Here is a 23,648-nt window from a genome sequence, read left to right as displayed (position 1 = left end):
GGATGCTTTTGCTGGTCATCCATAGTATCATGACACTTGCTATGCTTGCTGGCTAAGGAGGATCACCAGTTAGCTATTCTGCACTGCGCTAAAGCCCAGCTAATACAGACAATTAGTGGGGAGATAACTGAAGGAGCCTGTGTATTCAGAACAGAGACAACAGTTCAGATCCTACTTCTAGCCTCCTTTACAAGTGTGTAAATCTGAGACTGCCACCATGAACTCAGAAGATTTACAATTGCTTCTAAGAAGTTGGTTCCACTAGCAGCTGAAGCAGCTGAAAGTCCAAAACATCTTAGCCAGGGCAGCAGCCTGCACATTAGGGAGTACAGCCTCCGCGAAGGGCCAGGGAACCTCTTCTGCTGTTGGAGGTACGACTTGATGGCCAGTATTCCGTATCCAAGATATGATAGATCTTCTCGGCAGAGGAGGAAGCTGCCAATCTCACATGCTTTTTGTCAATGCGAGTCAGGAACACAAATCTGCAGGGTGACACTGCAGGGCATGCACTTCGCCAGGGAAATATTTACCCCCTTCTCTACACCGCTGAAGAACCTGCTCGGAGGATGGGGATGGTGAGGAAGGAGGCTGTGCTAAGAGCAGCCCAGAGGCAGGATGTGTCAATTACTCAGATCCTATTTTCATTCAATGAGCTATTTACAGCTTGTTAACTCTCTAATAGTATATAACTATTTCATCAAATGTTTGTCCTTTGCGGCAGTCTGACTGCAGACTTTCCTCACCCCTCCCCCCTCCCCGAGAGGTCTGCGGGAGAGCTTAGCGAGGAGGAGTACAAATAAAAATGATGGGTGCTAGGAGGAAGGGATGGCATTCCCCTGTGTCTATCCCGCCAGGCTGTCAGTGCAGGCAAGATTGTTTTTCTTCCTTGCAGAGAGCAGTGGCTGGTTTCTCCCTCGGCTCCCCGGCTCTGGCCGGAGCACCTCCCCAGGAGGGGGGCAGCGGGCAGCCCAGCAGCCGCTGCACCCTGGACCACCGCTCTCGGCGTTCCTTCTAGCGCACAGCCTCCTCAGCTGCGCAGGCTGCTCGGCGTGGGCTTTGTGCCCTTTTTTCCCCTCTGGCAGGGGCTTGGAGAGATTTAGCTCCTGATCTGATCCTCTTCGAGTCAAAGCGTCTGTTGAGCACGACCGAAGGAAGATGCCGAGGGGCAGCGCGGGATCAGCGCTACTCCCTGGAAGAGGCATATTAATGACGCTGATGCACGGCCAATTAGCGGAAGGAGCCGGGTCCAGCCCTCGTGTCTGCGTGCTAGTGATTTATCGACAGTAATTACCGAGGCACTTAATGCCTAGTTTGGATGGGAATGAATTCGAGGCCGGATAAATAATGCACTAGGGTTTATTTAGTCAGATGAGAAGCGTCGCCCCCGAGCCAGCGCTGAAAGCGGAGAGGAGCGGCGACGCGCGGGGCCGGGGGGGCCGCGCCCCGCCCCGAGCCGCCGGGAGGATGCTGAGCCCCCGCGTCGGGCGGGCCAGGAGAGGTAAGCGTGCCTGCCCGGGCGCTCCGCGTCGCGGGGAGGGGGCTGCCTGTCGGCACCGGGACGCTTCCCGCCGGCGGCGGCGGAGAGCTTCCAGCGCGCCCGCGGAGCCCCCGGGCTGCAGGGGCCGAAGGAGGAGGGCAGCGGGAGGGAGCGGCGCTTGCGAAGGCTCGGAAGGCATGAAGCGTCGGGGAAGGGGACCCGTGCTAGTGTTCGCCAACGTCGTCTGCAATGTCAAGTCAGAGCAGCAGGGACGATTCAGAAATTGTACTCTGTCCGGGGGCTCGACGGAGCCTTTGCACTCACGGGGGGTTGCTAAAGCTGAAATTCATTGTAACAGCTGGACACATTTGTGACAAGTTTACCTGCAGCATCTTAGAGAAAGCGGTTGGCAGTAGCACGTTATCCCTCCAGAACTGGAAGCAGGAGGTGGGGAAAGTCAGTGTGAGCTGTGAGCAAGACAAAGAAAAACCTGCCCTGGGTTTGCAACAGCTGCTTTGAGCAGCCGTTGAGACGTGAGAGGTGTGGTATGCGGTGTTTGTAAAGCGATCAGCTGGGGCTGGGCACAGCCGGTGTCTCCGCTCCAGCTCGCCTGGAGGAGATGCTCTGGCAGGGGATGTATTGCATGATCTCCTGCTGCAGCACCGGTTCCTCTTTTGACATGGCATTTGTTGCACTTCGCAGCCCAATGACTCCTCCTCATTGGAAACAGAGGCTAGACTAATATCATTCAGGAGTGAAAGCAGGTGCAGTCAGAAGAGTGTGTAAAGATTAGGTATTTCTTCAGCCATGCTAGCTTTATAAAATAGGAAAGTGTCACTGCTTCTAGATGCTGTTATTCTGAGACAGATACATCCAACTGAATGTCACTCTGCGTCACACATGTAAAAACAGTATTATATGCTCAACAGTCCTTAAATTATGAACAGCCCATTCAATAGCTGTTAGTATGTTGGAAGGAGAAAGCTTCCTGCCATCTGGAGGTGTCAGGATCACATAGGTACGGCCTCACTCACAGTAAAGTCATATGTACTTATTTTTCAGTTACACAATTTTGTAGAAGCTCAGCAAGTCTTTCATAGGTGCTGTCACTTTGCCATCGCCCTGCTAAGGGATATCTAGTCTCCTTCCAGTCTTTAATATCATTGTTATCCAGCATTCCTGTGGGCTGCTATAGCTCTGATGAGACAAGCTAAGTGATGTGACTAGAGCTGTACAGGAAGTCTGTGTCAGAGCAAGGAACACAGACTTTCATGACTGCATGCCTGCCATTCTTCCACTTTCTTCAATTCATCTGGAAGAGACTAAGTTGCGTATCAATATATATTGAAGTCCAGTTACGGGACAGATATTCTAGATCTCTGTGGGCTACTGATGCTTGGGGGACAAACCATAGTGTACCTTTGTGATTAAATTTCAGTGTTATAGCAGTATATGTCATTCTCTCAGAGTTTGTTCTGTTTGGTTCATTAACTGTGCAGTGGTAGGTTTATTTCTGAGTGAATTTAGAACTCATTAAAGGAGCTGGCTTGATGTCTTTTGCAATGCACTGTAAAGTGCTGGTAGCCTCTTACAAAGGTTACCAAGTAGGGCCTAATTCTGCAAGGTTCTTCTGTAACTCTTGTTCACAGGATCTGTAAACAGGCATTGCTGAAGATGCTGAATGCTACTTGAAGGTAAGCGTCCCACCTTGTGAGACTGAGCTGAATGTGCAATGGTAGCTCATGCTCCCTGGACTCTCAGCTGGGATTGCTAATGCAGGTTCAGGTGGCAAGCAAAGTACTGAGTGGGCTCAAGCATCTGTTACTGACAGCATCAATGAGGGCAGGAGATCTGCTGCAAGCTGCTGCATGAGCTTGGCTGACTTTTCAGCCTAGTGCCTATTAGCTCTGCCATTGAGGACTTAACTGTGTGAGGGAGGCAGCATGGCTTCTCTGAGCAGGCAGAATGAAGAGAAGGGACAAGGAAGGATACTCTGGGTACAGCCTGTAGTTTCACTTGAGTGTGACAGAAGGCAGCAATAAAGCTGAAGCTAGGCATGTTCATGTATTTGGTGTAGTTTTCTTGTGGTTGAATTACTCAAACCACATTGTGTGTGTGTCCAGCTCTTTGCTTCAGGCTCCATGCATCTGCGCAAATAGGAATGGTTCATCAGCTCCCCTTGTATTCCCAAATCTCTGCTGAGTATGTACCTTTAAGCCTTCACTTGTGACATCTGATGCTGTCAGTTTTGACTTATGGATGGTCCTTAAGAAAGCTCCTCGGTTTAAAGACGTTCAGCCTTTTGAAAATGCTGAGTCTGGACTTGAGCCTGACACCTGGGGTATAGTTCTTAATATCTGTGAAAGGTATGGTAGAGAACAAGGATAATTTACCTTGCTAGAGGTAACTGTCAAATGTAATGCAATCCTTGCTGTTCCATCAGCAAGCTTGCACCTGTAACTGAGACGTGTTCAGAGGTACATTATGTTTTCATAAGACCTAGGAAAGTGTAATATCTCACAGACTGAAAATCTTAATGTGCATAAATGGGCCTTCTGGAAAATCATTCATCCTGGTTAGGTCTGAATGGACTTTGCATTTTTTTTTTTTCCATTTATGGTGTTTTATATATAGCAACTGACAGGGTCCAGGATTCTGAAATAAGTGACTCCAATTGAAAACATCCATTTCCACGTTCTTTCTGTGTGATGGGGCATAGAAATACTGCCTTCCAGGGTGAAGGCAAGAGAACTTTCAGCATGAAGAGCAGGGAAAGCAGTTTTCAGACTACATTGTTCAGTCTCAAGGAATGCATTTTTGTTTTGTTGTTTTGAAGAGATTAAAAAAATGAAACAAAGCATTTGTTCCTTGGTTTGAGAAGTCTCAAACAGTGTATACCAGCCCAGTTTCATCTAAATGTGCTAGGAAATGGAAGCTGGACTGACTCAAGTTTATACATTTGTTTTTTAGTAAGTGGTGTGTTGGGATTGCCCTCTATAGCAAGAGAAGTAGCCTGCTGACATGACAGATTCTTAACTGTATTCCTGTCTTCAGCACAGTCTGTCTCAGTTGTATAGGTACTAAGAATAAACCTTCTCTTACTGGGACTTCATGCTAATGGGTGTCTGATATTACAGAATTGTCTGCACTTCTCTGATGTATTATTTCTGTTTGGCAGTGTGTTCAAACATATGACACAATATGAAAATTTTCTTCACAGTCATAATAATTAAACTTTTGTTTGTTTGTTTAATTAAAACTTAGAGTATGGAAAAAGTGATGGGAGACATTTTGGCTAGCTAGCCTGCTGCAGACAAACTGGTTTTACCTCAGGTATCCTTCAGCATGGCTGTAGTAGAACAGACTAATTTCCCCCTCTCATATTTCCTCCTCTGAAACTCGCCATAATTCAATTTTAATGAAAAGTGGGCTTTAGCATACTTAAAACGTTTCTAAGGATGGTGTATAATAATGCTGCCAGGAGGAACTTTAGGGGGTAAAGTACTATAACAGCCCTCTGTGAGTGTGCACATTTACCATGTAAATTTCATGTGCTTGCAGTGAGGACAGCTAGGTTTTAATACGCAATACCTTCGCAATGGTGTCATTGTATTTTTAATGAAAGTGCTGTGTCTTTGATTACAGGAGCAGGAATACCCTATATTTAAATTGCTTTCTTATTGCAGTAAGGTTACACAATTTCATGATTTCTTTATCAATCTCTGCCCTAATAATTTTTGAGCTGCTTGGCTAAATCCAACCAGATTTGAAAGCAGAAAAGGAATGTCAAAATATGTTTCATACAATCATAGAATGCTTTGTGTTGAAAGGCACCTTTAGAGGTCATCTAGTCCAACCCCCCTGCAGTGAGCAGGGACATCTTCAACTAGACCAGGTTGCTCAGAGCCCTGTCCAACCTGGCCTTGAATGTTTCCAGGGATGGGGCCTCCACTACCTCACTAGGCAACCCGTTCCAGTGTTTCACCACCCTCATTGTAAAAAATTTCTTCCTTATATCCAGTTTCTAAATCTACCCTCTCTTAGTTTAAAGCCATTGCTCCTTGTCCTATTGCAACAAGCCCCACTGAAAAGATTTTCCCCACCTTTCCTGTAGGCCCCGTTCAGGTACTGAAAGGTTGCTAATAAGGTGTTCCCGCAGCCTTCTCTTCTCCAGGCTGAACAGCCCCAACTCTCTCAGCCTTTCTTCATAGGAGAGGTGCTCCAGCCCTCAGATCATCTTTGTGGCCCTGCTCTGGACCCGCTCCAACAGCTCCATGTCCTGCTTGTGTCCAGCTCTGGAGCCCCCAGCACAGGACTCCAGGTGGAATCTCACCAGGGCAGAGTAGAGGGGCAAAATCACCTCCCTTGACCTGCTGGCCACGCTTCTCGTGATGCAGCCCAGGATACGGTTGGCCTTCTGGACTGCGAGCGCACATTGATGGCTCATGTCCAGCTTTTCACCCACCAGTACACCCAAGTCCTTCTCAACAGGGCTGCTCTCAATCCCTTCATCCCCCAGCCTGTATTGATAGTGGGGGTTGCCCCAGCCCAGATGCAGGACCTTGCACTTTGCCTTGTTGAACCTCATAAGGTTCACACAGGCCCACCTCTTGAGCTTGTCCAGGTCCCTCTGGATGGCATCCTGTCCTTCTGGTGTGTCAACTACACCACTCAGCTTGGTGTCACCTGCAAACTTGCTGAGGCCACACTCGATCTTGCTGTCTATGTCACTGATGAAAACTTTCAATAGCACCAGTCCCAGTACAGACCCCTGAGGGACACCACTTGTCACTGGCATATGGACATCGAGCCGGTGACCACAACCATCTGGATGCGACCTTCCAACCAATTCCTTAGCCACCAAACAGCCCACCCATCAAATCCATGTTTCTATAATTTAGAGAGAAGAATGTTGTGAGGATGTGTAGAAGGCTTTACAGAAGTCCAGACAGATCACATCCAGAGCTCTTCCCTTGTCCACTGATCTAGTCTTGCCATCATAGAAAGCCACTAGGTTGGTCAGGTAGGACTTACCCTTGATGAAGACATGCTGGCTGTTTTGAGTCACCTCCCTGTCCTCCATGTGCCTTAGCACAGCTTTTAGGAGGATCTGTTCCATGATCTTCCCAGGCACAGAGGTGAGGTGGCTGACAGGTCGGTAGTTCTCAGGGTCCTCCTTCCTACCCTTTTTAAAAATGGGCACAACGTTTCGCTTCCTCCAGTCACCAGGAAGTTTGCCTGACTGCCATGACCTTTCAAATATCATGGAGAGTGTCTTGGCAATGACATCAGCCAATTCCTTCAGGACTCTGGGATGCATCTTGTCAGGTCCCATGGACTTATATGCGTTCAGGTTCCTCAAGTAGCGCTGAATCTGATCTTCCTTTACAGTGGAAGCGGCAAAGTCCTGCTGGTCCCCATCTTGCAGTCCATCAACTGGAGAGGGGCAAGGAGAGGGGTTGCTGGTGAAGACTGAGTCAAACAAGTTGTTCAGTACCCCATCCTTCTTCTCATCTGTTGATACAAGGTTGACATTCTTGCTCATTTGGGGGGGTAAGCTTTCTTTAATCTTCCTTTCCTGGCTGACATACCTGTATCAGCCCTTCTTGTTATTCTTCACATTCCTTGCCAAGTTCAGCTCCAGCCACACCTTGGCCCTCCTGACCTCATCCCTACACAACCGGGCAGCATCGCTATACTCGTCCCAACATACCTGCCCCTGCTTCCACTGCCTGTGAAGTTCCCTCTTGCCCTTTAGTTTGACCAGCAGGTCTTGACTTGGCCATACTGGTATATATATATATATATATATATAATATAAATATTTGACTCCTATAAACTCAAAGAAAATTTGTGCCAGGACACAGGAAAGACAACCATATCTGTACACCTAGAGAAAACTGTCACATAGTACTTGACAGAAACATATATTCTGAAAGGTAACACCCAATTGACCATCCAAAAGACACGTATTTGCTGTCCTGTAAGAGCACACATATAGTCAAGTCAGCCAAAAAGGTAAGGGATGTAGCAGTGTATGGGGTTGTTGGGGTGTGGAAGGAGCTAGATGTTTTGGGAAGATGAAGAGACAGCATTATGCAAGTTTGAGGAACAGGTAGAGGAACTGAGGTTTGTGTAGTAGAAGAATATAAGGCAGTAATCAGTGGAAATCCAGACTTCCTTAATTCTGCAGATTGAAACCATATTATTGAATACAAAAGCAAATGACAGCTATGAGAATTACGGTAGTACACTTTGGAATCTGCATGACCATTTTAGGGTTAGAAGTGGGCTTTTGACGTAAATCTAACTCTCCTCGCTTACTGCACTTTGGTTATGTCATGAAGCAGTTTCAGAACAAACAAACAAGAATTCCTTTTGGATTAAGCTAGGTGGGAAGATATTTTCAGGGGTGTACCTAATGCCCTCCAGCCACTAATAGGTGTTCAGTCCATAGGATCAGAATAGAAGTAGCCCAAAACAGAGCCCTCTGAAATGCATACATAGCATGGATATTAGTTACCTGTCCTTAACTGACAGATCCACTCCTAACGATTTGCACTATTTGCTGATCTAGACATCTCCAGAGTTGTCAGTCATAACACATTTGTATTCAGAACTGGTAATTTTGTGTTAATCCATTATTTAGGTGACCAACAATTCACTACCATAGTATCTCAGAACTTAACAATTCAAAATGTATCTACCTTTGCACATGACACATTTCACAGGTAACGTTCACATTATGTGGATTAGGGAAACACCCTAGGCCACATATGAAGTCCAAGGCAGAGACAGGACTTGAAATGAGTTCCCCAAAGTTTAGTGTATGTGAAAAAAACCCACTATGTTATCCTTCTGTCTTATTCAATAGCTTTTCACTGGCCATCTTCTGCCATCAGAACACATCTGACTCCATAAGAACTCACCAGTTAAGAACAGCTTAGACATATAAACGCAACTCTGCAACTTCATTTCTTGAGTAAATGGAGGGCATCATCATAACAGGATGAACCTACTGGTATGAAATCATGGGGGATGCCTCCAGGAACTTATTTTCTGTAACAGAAGCACAGGGTGATTCGGGCCATCTCTCTAGAGGTTTCTTGTCTAAGGGAAGTTACATTATTTATCACTTCTTCAAGACAGTCCTAATCACAGCAGAAGGCTGTCAACCAGTGATGGCTTTCAGTTCTCATCTATCCTGAGTTTGCCAGGCTTAGGAATAAGCTTTGACAGTGATGAATGACATCTAAGGAAACAAGAATTAGGCATTTTTAGACCAGTGAAGGTGACCTCTTACTCTGTTAGAAGGTGCTGCTTGTTCAAACTCATACTTGGCCTGGCCAGTTAATAATTCTTCAGTATCATTGACGCACTTGAATTTCCAGGAGTTGGACCTCATCTAAGAGGCAATCACACAACCCCAGTAGCAGGACAGTCTGTACAAGAGGCAGAACTCCTATGAGGCCCAGCAAGGGAACAAAAAACAATGTTTAAAGGAGATATCAACAAAAAGGAGAAAAAGAAACACTGTGCAGCTCAGTTTGTGAAAGAGGACATGGCAGAGAGAAGAAATTAGGAACAGCAACAGCCAAACAGTACGAAGTGCTGTTCTCCAGAGAAAGGAGGCAGTCCTGCTGCCCCACCCACAACAGGAGTTCACTGTTGTGTTTCTGTTTAACTCTGGCATTAAGGAAGAACTGGCGGCCCCTTCCCCTCAGCTCCTGCCATGTCAATGAATTCTCTCGGGAGAGGCCAGCACTGTGCTGCTGTCCTGGACCTTAGAGACTGCTCAGTGCAGGCAGCTTGTCAGGCTGTATTCCTTTCAAAATCATGCTGTCTGAAAAACCTTCCTGTCACTAGCCACTGAAAGGCAGAAAAGGGGAACTCTCCCATGTGTCTAGCCCCCCTCATCAAACCACAGCTTAGCACCTGCAACCTCTTTGCTCTGCAAAGAGGAACACTAATGTGTGCCTCCAGAGCCCCATGCTGCAGCTCTGCTTCAAGAGGCTGATGTTGCACACAGCTATCCCAGAGCATGTGGGAGGCCAGCACCTTGGCACCTCCAGCTTGCCAGGAAAATAATAGCACCCAGCTTTTTCTCCTGGAACCAAAGTTAACAGCCCTGGAGCTGTGAACTCCTCCAAACACTTCCCTCAGCCCCCGAGAGCCCACCAACGTTTCTGGGAGCACACCAGCCCCTGGGGCAGGGAGCACTCAGTGTGGGCAGCTACAGCTGGCATGGCAGAGCCACCATTAAGGAGGAGCTCAGCTGCAAGGGAGAGGTACACTAGCCCCCTTACTTAAACGAGTGATTCTTTAAGGCAGGAGAGGTAAGTTCAGGAGCTATACACTGAAAGGTACGTGGGTAAAAGGCTTGGATGAAGTGCTGGTAAATATGATTTGGTGTATGACTGACAGTATGTGAGCTGGTGGAGGAAGGAGTCTGTGAGGCACTGAGGAGGAGGTGGTGGCCCTGCCCTGCCTGTGGTTTGGGTTTCATCTTTTTGCTTTGGAGGGCTGTGAGATACAGCTGCTGATTTGAGTTTAAGATCCTCAGCTGACGGTACAGGGGCTGTGGAGAGAGGCATTGGGGCTGGAGCTGGTGCACTGCTAGATCAACTGCCCTGACGGCAGCAAGAAGAAACAGGCCTGGAAGAGAGGGTAAAGCATGGAGGAGAAGTGAACAAGTAGGGAGCTGGGTGTCCTTTCTCAACATGTGCAGCCCTAGGGAAGTGAATGAAGCAGGGAATTACTTCTGCCGCCTTGGTACCAGGTCAGCCTCCTGGCACTGTGCTGCTTTGCTGTGGGGGTGTGTGGTAGTGAGCTGCATTATTAGCTGTGTGCTGTGATTGCTTTGTCTCTGATGTCCTGGTTCAGTAGCCACAGGCATGTACAGAAAGGGTTGAGCAAGTGGTACTTGTGGGATTCCTCTAGAAATAGGTTCAGATTTCCACTCTGGCTTTGTGACGTGTCCCGTGAAGAAGGACTTGAGCTGTTCAAAGGTGTAATCCTCTCACCTCTGTAAAGAGGGCCCTCTCCTTCCAAATAGGATCCATGGTGTGTACTGAAGAAGGTGCTGCTCTTGGCAGTAGCAGCTTTCTCTCTCTGCCTGAAGGCTCAGGTGGGAAATCGCTCTTCTTAAGAAAAGCCCTGGAAAGTTCGCAGGCAGGCACCAGCGTATTAAGAATAGGCAATCTGAACTTGAAGTAACGAACCGTGGCCACACCTCCTGGGGGAGGAAGGGGCCTTGGGAAAGACTAGTAATTCAGCTCAAAGAGTAGATGGACTGCTGGGGATAGAACGTGTGGGGAGGTAATTAAATATTAGAAAATGAAAAAGCCATAGGCTCTCTAACTACTTGTAAAATACCCACTGAGTGAGTACAGGGAGAAACTGGCATGACTGGGAAGAGTACAGTGGAAGCATTACAAATGTAGCCCTCCTGAGAGGGCAGTCATCTGCTGGTTTTAGTGCCTAAATACACATATTCCTCTTCACTGCAAGATTACTACTAGAATCACTTTCTACCTTGCTGGCTTCCGCTTTACATTCATGGTAGCTGATAGACAAGCACAGCAGCATAAACAGCTTGATTTCTTTTCAGCATCTCCCTGTATTCTGGGCAGAGGCAGTTTGAGGCAACAGTAAAGGCACTTGCACGCTGTGGTGGGAAGGGGAAATCCCTTGAAGAGGCTACGGTATGAGCTATCTAGTGAGCTGGAAGAGAACAGGACCCTGCCCAAGCCTGCGTGTGTTTAAGGTATTTAAAACTAACACGGGGGAGGGAAGCTGTTGCTGACAGTCCTTCTAATGCGTGTTCCCTCCACAGGGCTTTTCTGTGTGTCCCTTGTGCCCAAACAGCAGTGAAGTGGCCTTTATGAAGAGGTAAAGCGAAGAGATACTACATTGCTGCTGCAGCTGAAAAAGCTGTAATACCCTTCCTCTTAAATGAAGGTGGTGAGAATTATTTATGCTTCAGTAAGATAGTCATCCTGTGAACTGGTATTGAAGTTTAAAGAACAAATCTATGGTATAAAGTGCTAAATAACAAGGAAGCTGTATGCATTGGTTCTAAGGTGGCCACTGATTCTGTTTCCGGAGAAAGAACTGGGCTGATCATGATCTCTTTGGGAGAACTGTAGGCGCAGGTTTAATACTTATCTGTTCAGGCCTCCAGTTTAGGAGGAGCCACCCTGAACTTATTAATCAGTGACATCTTACTACAAATACTTACAGCCAAATAATCTAAGCTGGGTTCTTATGTTCAGAGTATGAATTAGTGTAGGAGTAAGAATTCCTGGATTTCTTCTGCCTTTGTCCACCAAATCAACCTTGGCAGTAGGACAACTCACTTAGCCACCTGTTGTACAGAGAAGGAAGCAGGCTTTGCTTGCACATTGAAAATAGATAAGACAAATATTGAAACAGGCATATTGAATTGTTGGTTCAATACTATACCCTGAGAAGTAGGGTAGGAATGAATATCTGCCTGATGGTTGGATGAGGGAAACAAGAGAAATACATTGTTATGGCTGAATTTGTGAAGAACTGTTCCTGAAAGTGGCTGGGCCATGATACTGCTTCTGTCTTATAGGCAGATGCTGGCAAAAGGCCTTGACAAAGTTTTCTGTACTCTTGATTATTTTTTCAGTCCATAATAATTTTGGCAAGCGATATCACATGGAGTGTGGTGGACAAACCTTTTTGGTGCTCATAACATCAGTGTAAGGTACCAGTGATACCGGCCACCACTGCAGTATCTGAATAATATGGCTTGGCTTGTCACAAGCATTGGTATTTATTATAAATACATGGGTGACTGGAGGCCTCTGACTAGCTTGAGTTGTTATGCTGCAGTGGACCTATGTTTGTGCTGTATCTGTAGTACTGAAGAGCTGCAGTCTTGACCAGAACTCCACAGTACTTGGTGCTGTGCGAGCTCAGGGTACAGTCTCAGCTCCAATCTGAATATTATTGTGGTCTGCATTTTTCATTTGCTTTTCAGTCCACTATGGCTGGGAAAGCTATTAAAAATTAAGTGTTAAAGCCACACCTGTGGAGACGATTACAAGAGGCTTTTGCTGTTTGCAGGAGGAGTACAAGGTATCTATTCAGTCTTCCTTCTGTGACCTGATTTGACTCACTAAAAGAGCAGGGGAAAAAAAAATAATCTTAAAATAACTTTCTGCCATTCCAGTGAGTAAACTAGTCTTATAAAAAGGTCTCATCTTGTCGATAAAGTGTAGGAACATAAGGCTGAGTATCAGCAGAACAAAAGAGCAGTGTGGGTATAGGGAGAAGGGACTAAGACTTCCCTCTTCTGGCACCAGTGAGCTGTAGCTCCACGTGGTTGCTCATGAGCTACAGACCTTTGTCAGCAGCAGGGATGCCTTCAGCAGTGCTTGTCAGGTAGGCGGTTCTAAGCAATCACATGGAGAAGATTTTTTTTAGACAGTTTTCAAGAGATTCTGCCGAGGTTCAGTGGGAGTAGAGAGCTGGTGCTTGGGTTTGCTAGATGGTTTTCTAGTCCATTTAGACTAGATGTGTATGATAGTGGGTGTGCTTCAAAGTGATATACCAGATGGCTATGACCTAAGTGCTATTCTGTCCTCTTCATAGTCTGCAGTGGATCCAGTCAGGAACTATGAGGGTGTGGTGCAGATAAAGGGACCTGAAAATTACCATACAGTCTTTTGCTGGGAGCAGGATTTTGTACACCAGTCGCAGCACTGGGACTGGTGCTGTTTAACATTTTCATCAATGACGTAGACAGCAAGATCGAGTGTGGCCTCAGCAAGTTTGCAGGTGACACCAAGCTGAGTGGTGTAGTTGACACACCAGAAGGACAGGATGCCATCCAGAGGGACCTGGACAAGCTCAAGAGGTGGGCCTGTGTGAACCTTATGAGGTTCAACAAGGCAAAGTGCAAGGTCCTGCATCTGGGCTGGGGCAACCCCCACTATCAATACAGGCTGGGGGATGAAGGGATTGAGAGCAGCCCTGTTGAGAAGGACTTGGGTGTACTGGTGGGTGAAAAGCTGGACATGAGCCATCAATGTGCGCTCGCAGTCCAGAAGGCCAACCGTATCCTGGGCTGCATCACGAGAAGCGTGGCCAGCAGGTCAAGGGAGGTGATTTTGCCCCTCTACTCTGCCCTGGTGAGATTCCACCTGGAGTCCTGTGCTGGGGGCTCCAGAGCTGGACACAAGCAGGACATGGAGCTGTTGGAGCGGGTCCAGAGCAGGGCCACAAAGATGATCTGAGGGCTGGAGCACCTCTCCTATGAAGAAAGGCTGAGAGAGTTGGGGCTGTTCAGCCTGGAGAAGAGAAGGCTGCGGGAACACCTTATTAGCAACCTTTCAGTACCTGAACGGGGCCTACAGGAAAGGTGGGGAAAATCTTTTCAGTGGGGCTTGTTGCAATAGGACAAGGAGCAATGGCTTTAAACTAAGAGAGGGTAGATTTAGAAACTGGATATAAGGAAGAAATTTTTTACAATGAGGGTGGTGAAACACTGGAACGGGTTGCCTAGTGAGGTAGTGGAGGCCCCATCCCTGGAAACATTCAAGGCCAGGTTGGACAGGGCTCTGAGCAACCTGGTCTAGTTGAAGATGTCCCTGCTCACTGCAGGGGGGTTGGACTAGATGACCTCTAAAGGTGCCTTTCAACACAAAGCGTTCTATGATTCTACTCGGGCAACCTATTAATAAGGTTTGTAACTCTGCTTTCGCAACAACAAAGGACACAGCAGGTTGAATCTGTGTCCCTTTCAATACTTAACAAATAAATGAAGCATGTGAGCTTTACTTGAGTGGCCAGTGTTCAATTCATGGCAGGAGCTTGTGGCTCTCTAACTTTGCTTAATGAGTACAGAGTATTACCTCATTGTTTCTTGCATTTGTGTTTATATTCATTGGCTTGGAAAAAGCTATGCTAACAGCATGCTTAAAATATGACCTGCAGCAAGCTATACAAATCTACTTCATCCTCCTGTTTCTAGGAGAGAGAGAGAGCAGGCCCCTGTCAGTAAAGGAAAAGTTGGGAGTATGGTGCAGGCAAATTTGAATGATTGTGATCTAATGTATTTTGTGCACTCTGTCACAGAGAAGCTAACTCATACTGCTGGGTGAGTTTGGGTTTTTTTCTGTAGCAAAGTGCCTGATACTCTAAGGAAAGCATAAGCATTGCACCCTTCTGTGGTATAATCTATTGAGATATAAAGAGGCAGTAGTTAGTGTTCTAAATGAATGATGTGTCTAATCCTTGTCCCGTCACAGACTTTTCTTGATACAGTTTCTCTTCCCTGTTTTCTATGCATGTTTATTCACACTGTACAGATGCAGCCATGCTGCTACTTTGGATACACTGGGAGCAGTAAAACTAGAGATGGGGACAGCATGGTTCAACAGCTAAGACTTAAACTCTTCAATGAAGAAAATAATTATAATTATTAGTCTCTAATATGATATCTAAAAACATCACTATCTACCTCTACAGAGGCGTGTGCCTCTGTCCTTAGCCTAAGCTAAGAGTCAGTTGGCAGATCCTGTCCATTGTCTCCATTTGGAGTAGTCATCTGTGTAAGTATCCATTTTGATTTGGATCAATGGCATGCTTTTGAAGCAGATCTGATCTTTCCTACCTACTATGATTTGGCTGGTGTTGTAACACGGTCTTGGATTACTTCTGAATGAAAACATGCACCATGTGCACTGTGATTTCATGATCAATCCCAATAAGCTTCCTGAAATAAGTGTTGTGTAGATGGTGAGTCTGTGGTACCGGCTGTTCCTCCCTACTTGTTCCACGCTACGCCCAGTATGCTGTGCTACTTTGCAATATAGACCTAGTCAAATTCCCTAGTTCTGCATAGAAGATGCAGGCTATTTTTTTTTTTTTAATAATAAAAAAGTATTTCAGTTTAGTAGGTGGTAAATCAGTAGGTTGATCTGGTGTAGCAGCAGGAGTCAAACCATCACCCTTCTATCTTGACACTTATCTACAATCTAACACTAGTGATTTGATAAGACTGACATGGCTTTGAGTATTTATAGGGAACTCTTGTAAACAGCTGGTGGTAGGTTACCTGTGGAATTGAAGGGTTTTTTTCAGTGACAAGTGCCAGAACCCCAACGTAGCCAGGAGTGTGCCCTTGCTGCCAAGGAGGCCAATAGTATCCCAGGATGCATTAAGAGGAGTGTAGCCAACAGGTCAAGGGAGGTTCTCCTCCTCTTCTACTCTGCCCTAGTGAGGCCGTATCTGGAGTACTGTGTCCAGTTCTGGGCTCCCCAGTTCAAGAAAAATGAGGAGCTACTGGAGAGAGTCCAGAGGAGGGCTACAAAGATGATGAGGGGACAGGGGCATCTCTCCTATGAAGAACGGCTGAGGGAGCTGGGCTTGTTTAGTCTGAAGCAAAGAAGGCTGTGAGGGGACCTAATAAACGCTTATAAATATCTCAAGGGTGGGTGTCAGGAGGATGGGGCCAGACTCTTTCCAGTGGTGCCCAGCAACAGGACAAGGGGCAATGGGCACAAACTGAAGCACAGGAAGTTCCATCTGAACACAAGGAAGAACTTCTTTATTCTGAGGGTGATGGAGCACTGGAACAGGTTTCCCAGAGAGGTTGTGGATTCTCCTTCTCTGGAGATATTCAAGACCCGCCTGGACAAGGTCCTGTGCAGCCTGCTGTAGGTGACCCTGCTTCAGCAGGGGGGTTGGACTAGATGACCCACAGAGGTCTCTGCCAACCCCTACCATTCTGTGATATTCCCGCAACCTGGGGCAGTAATTCAAATTGTTTTGAAAATACAAGGTTAAACTCTTTAAATTACTATTCTGTGGAGTTGAGATCTACTGGTCTTCTTGCTGCTAGTGATGGCAAAATAAGACTGGGACTTCTTTGTACAATAGGTCAAAGGTCTCCAGAGCTGGAGTGAAATTTCAACCAACAAACCAATACCTCTTTACCTATATGATGGCAGCAATGGATTGCCAAAATACCTGTTCTGGAGTCAAAGATGCTGTGAATTTGTAACGATAGTTTGAAGACAGATGTAAATTGTTCTTTGGGAGTAAAGGGCTAAATTATCCCACTTACTATATGGTGTGTTTTTTTCATTGTGTGGCGTGGGTTGCATTATTTATCAAATAGACATGACTTTTCCTTGACTTGTGGAAAGGCCCTGTTTTAATGTATATAAATATGTGCTACTCTGTGTGTGTTCTTTGATGCAATAAAGACATTACCAGGTCAGCTGTCAGCATATTTCACTGAAGCCTTTAACCTTTGTGTCATTCGAAAACACAGCTAAGATTGAAGATGATTCTTGTCCTGCTTCAGCCTGATTCCCCCACGGCCTCGTTTAGGTGTGCTACCTGCATACTTTTGCAAAGTAATTCTGATTAGTAAAGTGGCTTTTATGGTCATATTGCACAGGTCATTGGAGTATAATATTATTTTTCTGATTTAGAATGTGCCTTATACAGAGATGACTATATGGTTTGTAAGGTGGTGAAAGGTCATGGCTGTTATCTTGAACACTGCAAAGAAGACCAAGATTAATTTGTTCATGCCAGTCAGGAAGAAATTGCCTTCAAACTGGTGTGTATTTGCCTCTTGGTTCTGATGGTGTTCTGTAAATGCTGTACTGTAGGTGGAAAACAGGCATAGCTTTTCTATGTGTTCTGTAAAGGAAATGCTGCATGCTCATTGAAGATTGATACAAAGATCTGAGCCAGCTCTGATGGCTCTAGAAAGGCTAAGGTAACTTTTAATGTGTGTCGCTGTGCATGAGCTTGTGGCATGGCAGGGCTACGCAGCTTTCAGTACCAGATGCACTGTGTAGCACAACAGTGTTGTGCGGATATGCTAACCTGTTAGCTAGCAGGAAACCTTGCCTCCTTTTCTGTCAGGTACTGTCAGTTTGCCCACCCTTAAAACATGCTGGTATGGAGAATTTATGCAGTCTAGTTTTATTCTTCAGAGCTCCTTAGTGCAGGTGCAGTTCCATTCTCTTTCCCTTTTGCCAGTGAGAGAACAGTGACTAATCTGGCAGTGCAAAAAAGGTAAGCGTTAACAGCCTTCATAAAAGAGCGAACATCTTGAAAGCAGAATCCTCAGCTTTCGGTCTTAGGAGTTCTGAGAGGGGATGAACCTGTGCTCCTTCATGAACAAGTCTAGTTTCCCAGTCTGTCTGGGCTCCTTTTTGGGGACCTTGGTGTATCTTCTGCTCCAGTGTACAGTTTATTTCTTGTTAGAGGCCTTCAGGCTGGCTCAAATTCTTTGGCCATAGCTGTGCTCTGTAGCTGAAATGTGCTTTCTAGTCATTTACTTGATATTCAGATCTTCCTTCATCCATCTCTTTGCTCTTTCTGCTCAAAAGGCTGTCTGTGTGGTTGGTGTGGGGCTTTTTTGTTTGGTTTTTGTTTTTAAACAGAAAGTGTCTTACTTATAGGTAAATGTCTATGACTGAAGTTTCTGCCCCTCAGGTAGGGGCCAAACAGTATTTTACCCTGTATATATAACCAGTTTCTAACAGCTGTCATCCCTAGTTGAGAGTGAGTTTATACTAGTTTATGTTGGATTTCAGATTTATGAAGTGGCCTTCGGGAATGCAGTTGTTCTTGCAGGAATTAACAATAACAAGTAAATATTTGTAAAAAGAGGTCCTTCCTTCAGGAAGACCTGAAGGAAGGTCATCCCTGTCAGAATATTTTCTTGGCAAGCCTACCTACTTTGGTACGTACAGTCTGGTATCCCAGCCATTATGGAAAATACAGGTTATTAGACAAACATATATAAAGCTAATTGTCTCCTTGTTTTTCATTTGGTTGTACAGTAAGTTTATAGAACTGCTTCCAGTGTAATGCTTGTATGGTTTCTCTTGGAAAAAAATGTGGGTTTCCAGACCCATTTATTTTTCCTTGTATTTTCTTCAGTAATATCTGACGGGTGGCCATGAAAAAAGATTTTCCAGAGCAAAATATCCTTTGATATTTTTATTTTGGCTAAAAGAAAAACAAATCAAGGAAAGGAAGTAGAACACGGCACATAGTCTTGATCTATAAAATGTTCTGAACAGACGGGTGTAGCTTTATTGAGTAGAAGTAAATAAGTGCAACCTGCTCTTATGGTAGTGTTTCTGAATGTGGTAAGTGTCCTTCAGGTCACAAAATGTGAGCAGGCCTGTGGTTGTGTAGCACCTTTCTGCTTCTGTACAGGTTGCTACTCTGTTTGTCTGGAGGGAGATAAAAGCCATTGCTAGTTTCTTGTACTGAGATCTTTCTAGTTGCCTAAACACATCACCAGTCACTCCAAACATTCTGCCTTTAATCCCTTTGCTTATTGTGTTCCAAGGTGATAAATTCTCAGATTATATTGAGGAAGTGTCTTTGTTTCGTTTGTGCTCACTGGCTGTGGTATCTTAGCAATCAAATCCAAACACAACTACAGACGTGTAATAGACACAGAAAACAAATCTAAACCAAATATTTTATTTCTTGCAATCTGGTAAAAGGAAATGCAGTATCTCTTTCTAAGGCATATGACTCTTGTGTTTTCAGTGCATGCATTTTTGAGGCAAAGTTTGACTTAAATAAAATAACTGAGAATATTTTTTTCTGGTATGTGAAAACACTTCCCTTTGTGGCTAGTACTTTAAACAAAGACTATAAGAAATAATATGTAGCGTCGCTATGTCGTTAGACTGAAAAAACATTAGAGCAAAATGCCTTCACTGTAGAACAGTTTGTCAGCCAGAATCAATTATAATGGCTATATTGATTTAAACTAACTGCCTATGAAATTTCAAAAGATTACAATTTTAATTGATACTAAATTGCATTGACTTGATTGACTTCAACCTCCCTGATTTAAATAGGTTCTTACTGATTGCTCAAATCTGTAATGGTGTTCAGAGCTATGAGCACAAGGAGAGCTGAAGAGATTGTGTAATGTTGCCAGGCAGGACTGAGCTCAGGAAGGGGAGACAGGATGGATAAGGGATGCAAGAAGTTGTGCCTGTTGTTATGTGTATGCTTAGGGTAGAAAATACATGTGATGGGAAAAAAGGAATGTGTGTATTGCTTGGAGGCAGGTCTGAGTTGCAGAGCAATTCTTGTAGAACTGTATGGTACTCTTTTAATGGGACAAGGCAGAGAAATGGAGAAAGAGTAGCTTTAGGCAGGGCTGAGTTGGGTTGGATGTAGGAATTGCTGTCTCTGTAAGCAATGGCAGTGTGGCTCCATCCAAGTTGGTCCATCCACTCCTTAGGATAATCTTTGAGTTCACTGTTGAAGACATGGCAACCAAGTGGGTGGTTTTGCATGGGGAGCTTATTTACCATAGCCCAGGCATTTACACAACTGGCATTGATTGTCTCACTCCACTGCCTTTGCTTGTATTCCTTCTCCTGTCTTCATCTAGATATGAGAACTTCCATAAGCCAGTGTCACCTCCAGTCACAGGAGTATTTTCAAGGTCTGCAATTCTGATTCTTGCCTTCTAATGATTTGTCATCCCTAAAAACAGGCTTGACTCATTGTTAGTGCCACCTGTGGGGCAGCAAGGATATGGGTCTGCCTGGTCTGTTGTAATCTTGCTGTGCTGTTATTGCCTTGTTTCTCTGCTGCTGAGTGGGTATGTCTTGCAGTTGGTGCTTCACTACTGCTGCGCTGTGCAACTGAATCCTAAACCTTTTTCCAAGGGGAGCTTGAATCCTTTCTGCATTGATTTCTGTTTAGGACTTATGTGTATGGTGGAATCAATAATCAATTAATGAAAATGTGAAGAGCAAAACCAAACTATATGGTGTTATTGAAAAGGCATCGCTGGGTCAGAACTCTGCAGTGTGTAAAGTATTTGCTGAGTTGTTGTGAGTCTGATTTATTGATTTGTCTTCTTCCCTATGCTCTGCTGATTTCACAATTCTGTTAAATAGATGAGCACAAAGAATATGTATCTGCCATTGAGAACTAGTGGCTTGATGTACAGGATTAGATTATCAAAGCAGGTATTTCAATCCTAGTAGTATGAGATGCCTGCTTCTTTAAAGGCAGGCTGTGCTCGTCTGTGAAAGTTTTCTTCTGACCTCTATGCAATTAGTGTATTCTGTGAAGCACGCAATATAAACGTCAATGCAGTTCATAGCCGTGAATAAATCTTCCTCCTAAAAATTTCTGTCTGATCCATGTTGTTGACCTACAGAAGAGGTTGCTAAGTGTCTCCCTACTGAAATTAACTATTATGGTCACAACTAGAAACTCTAAGGAAGTGGAAAGCTAAGACAGCATGAAGAATTAACAACCATAGCAATTGACTAAGACATGGTGCTGCTTAAATTAAAAATATGAAGATATACATCCTCCAGGGATGGATCACAAAAGCCTTAGCTCTTCACTGTAATAAATAGGTAGTGCAATACAAATAACACCAAAGGGTGTGCGAGAGGAAATAAGAGATACCATACTTGGGGTTATTCCAAAGCTAGATGTTTGATGTCTTTTGTGAGGTCTGTGTCAATATAGATGCTAAAAGAAAGGTAGTTGGTTTGCAGTTATAAATAAATCTAATTTCTTTTTAGGGAGAGCAGTGAGGTAGGAGAAGTTTTGTATAATTATATGCAAGTCAGAGAAACTAGAAACTGCTGGGAGTTGCACGCTTAAACTGAAGAGTGATGAGGTGCTTCAGTGTGTACATGACTGAGGTGCTTACTGAAGCATGGATTTTGGTATTATTAGTCTAATTGATTAGCTTAATAGCCAAGATGTTGCCTAAAACCTGTTGTAGTTCCATTTGGAAAAGCAATTTCTTGGGATATTTGTTCTTGTAATAACATATACTGTAACATGAATATGGAAAGGAATCTGGCACAGTCTGAACCAGATTACAGTTTGGTCCTTTTTGTAAAATGTGGCCTGGTACAAAGCAGAGATGGCTCCTTCAACTAAATCCTTATGACCATCTGCAATAGAGATTTAAATGTGAAAAGTCTCTTTTCTTACTACATGCATATAAAATAGGATCCTCCATTTCTCGGCAGTGATGGGGGGGGGACAGGAGGCGAAGTTGTCCTGGTATTTTTTGTAAACGTCTGCTAGAGGGCACTGTGTTACCAGAAGGGGATATATTAAGGCATAAAGATCTTGCCTTGATAGTGAAAAGGGGTTCTTTTATATATTTTGCTGGAATGAAAATGACTAACTGTTAGAGCTGAGACTACAGTGAGTAAACTTACAGAGTATGCCTGGATACATCAAAGCCTGATTTTAAGTGAATTCTGTACTAAGATTTTACTTTTAAAATTCTTTTGGCTATGTAAATAAAAAAAAAAATAAAAAACCCCCACAAAAAACAAACAACAACAAAAAAAACCCCAAACAAAAAAAAACAAAAAAACCCTCCACAACAACCAAAACAAAACAAAAACCAAAACTAGGATTGAGAAGTGCTGGGTTACTTATGCAAATCCAAAGTTTGCTGGGAAACTTCACTAGTGTAGGACTGTGGAGGATGAAGCATTAAAGGACTGGGGGACATGTGAGCAATCCAGCATTAATGCTGTATGTGAGCTCAGGTTAAATTCAGTGAGATATTTTAGCCAAAAATAAGGGAAGTGGAATTCTGAAAAAGCTATGACACTGCATCAGCACTTCTTATTACCTTTTAACTTTTTAATTAAATTTTGAAGTGAAACTAAAAACAAAATAAAAATTTAACAGGCCGCTGGCCTCACTGGGTGATTCCTCAGTAGCGGTAGTGTGTGGAGTGAGAGTGGTTTCTTCTACTCGCTTTTTCCTTCTTTACTGTCCTCCCTCACCACACTTACACATCCTCACTGGGTAAATATCGCTTTAGGAGAGAACGATACCATTACTCCCATGTAGAGCTGGAAGGCAGTAATGAATTGCCACAAAGAAAGGTAATATAACCAGTGGAGCCTTGGTGGAGGTATTGTGTCAACTAGAAGGTTGTTAGTGAGCAGTACCAAAACGCTGATGTCTGTCTTGTGTTTGACTATCATGAACTTGAATGTACATGCTGAAAAACAAGTACCTACCTGAAGGGGCACCGTGTGTGTAATCGTCTGTCCATGTCCAAGAAGAAAGTATGGAACAGTTATTTAGCCTCTTTGTGTGTTCTTATCCTTATGTTTTTGTTTCTCTTATTCTGTAATTGCTTTTTCAGCGCGGTCAAAGAGTTTGGTGATGGGTGAACAGATTGGGCCTCCCTCCAGACCTTCTTCTCCAAACCCTCAAGAATGTGTGCTAAAACGTGGCTGGCTGAAGAAACAAAGAAGCATTATGAAGAATTGGCAGCAGCGGTGGTTTGTGCTGCGTGGGGACCAGCTCTTCTATTATAAGGATGAAGAGGAAACTAAACCTCAGGTATGACTAGAGAACTATGGGGTGTACTGGTTGTGACTTCTATGTGGGTCACAGTCATGGCTTTGATTTGAGCAGCTTTCAGTTGCTCTCCATCCTAGCCAATACCATACATTCTTAAGGAGGTGCAAAGGCAAGTGACACTGCAGGGACACTTCGCTACTCCCCAGGCAAGTAAGTAGAGCTTGGGAGGTTAGAAGGTGTGTATCTACCCACTAGGGCATGCTGACCTCCAAATCTTAGTGTAGTCATCTGTGAAACTGGAGTTTGATAGGAAGAGCTATGGAGTTCCAGATTACTGAGGCAGGAGTGAAAAACCTTGTTTAGTCAGCTGGGACTCATTATCTCCCAAATAATCCATTGTTAAGCAGAGAGGTGAGCCAGCTGCTTAGGACTAGCTTGCGTGGGTAGAGTATGTAGGTTTTATTACATGCCAGCATGCAGGACTTGAGAACGGGTTGTAATATGTGTTTTAGGGTGTTTTCTATACACCTGGGAGTTACTGCTTTTCTAAGCAAATTTTGGGGAGAAAGAATTTATGCAGGGCTTTGTGCTGCATGTGTCTGGAAGAAGGATTGTGTGTATGACGGTGAAAACTAATTCAGCAGACTGGGGAACAATGTGAACTTCTTCAATGGGGAAAAAAAATAAACTGTCTGAAGTTTGCCGTTATCAAAACTTTTAGACTTTATGGAGCATGAATGAAAAAGAAGAACACTTTTCCTGGTGGAAACCACTGGTTAAGTCCTGCCGTGTATTGGAGAGTGTCACAGAGTCATCCCAA

General features: G+C 44.5%; 1 protein-coding gene across 4 annotated transcripts in view; it reads left to right on the top strand.

Annotated features, from left to right (window-relative positions):
* Positions 1 to 899: 899 nt before the first annotated feature.
* ARHGAP22 (Rho GTPase activating protein 22) overlaps positions 900 to 23,648 on the top strand; it is a 170,211-nt gene continuing 147,462 nt past the window's right edge. For 3 of the 4 annotated variants that reach the window (XM_075423344.1, XM_075423343.1, XM_075423342.1), the window contains exons 1-2: positions 900 to 1,498; positions 22,668 to 22,867. In XM_075423344.1, the coding sequence (XP_075279459.1) occupies positions 1,369 to 1,498; positions 22,668 to 22,867 (330 nt within the window). In that variant the 5' untranslated portion in view covers positions 900 to 1,368. Of the gene's footprint in view, positions 1,499 to 22,667; positions 22,868 to 23,648 lie in introns of those variants that run through there. The other variant, XM_075423346.1, reaches the window with a different exon arrangement.

Source organism: Opisthocomus hoazin, chromosome 6 (assembly GCF_030867145.1).
Source record: "Opisthocomus hoazin isolate bOpiHoa1 chromosome 6, bOpiHoa1.hap1, whole genome shotgun sequence".
Classification (NCBI taxonomy): Eukaryota; Metazoa; Chordata; class Aves; order Opisthocomiformes; family Opisthocomidae; genus Opisthocomus; species Opisthocomus hoazin.
This window is presented reverse-complemented; position numbering and strand designations above follow the sequence as displayed.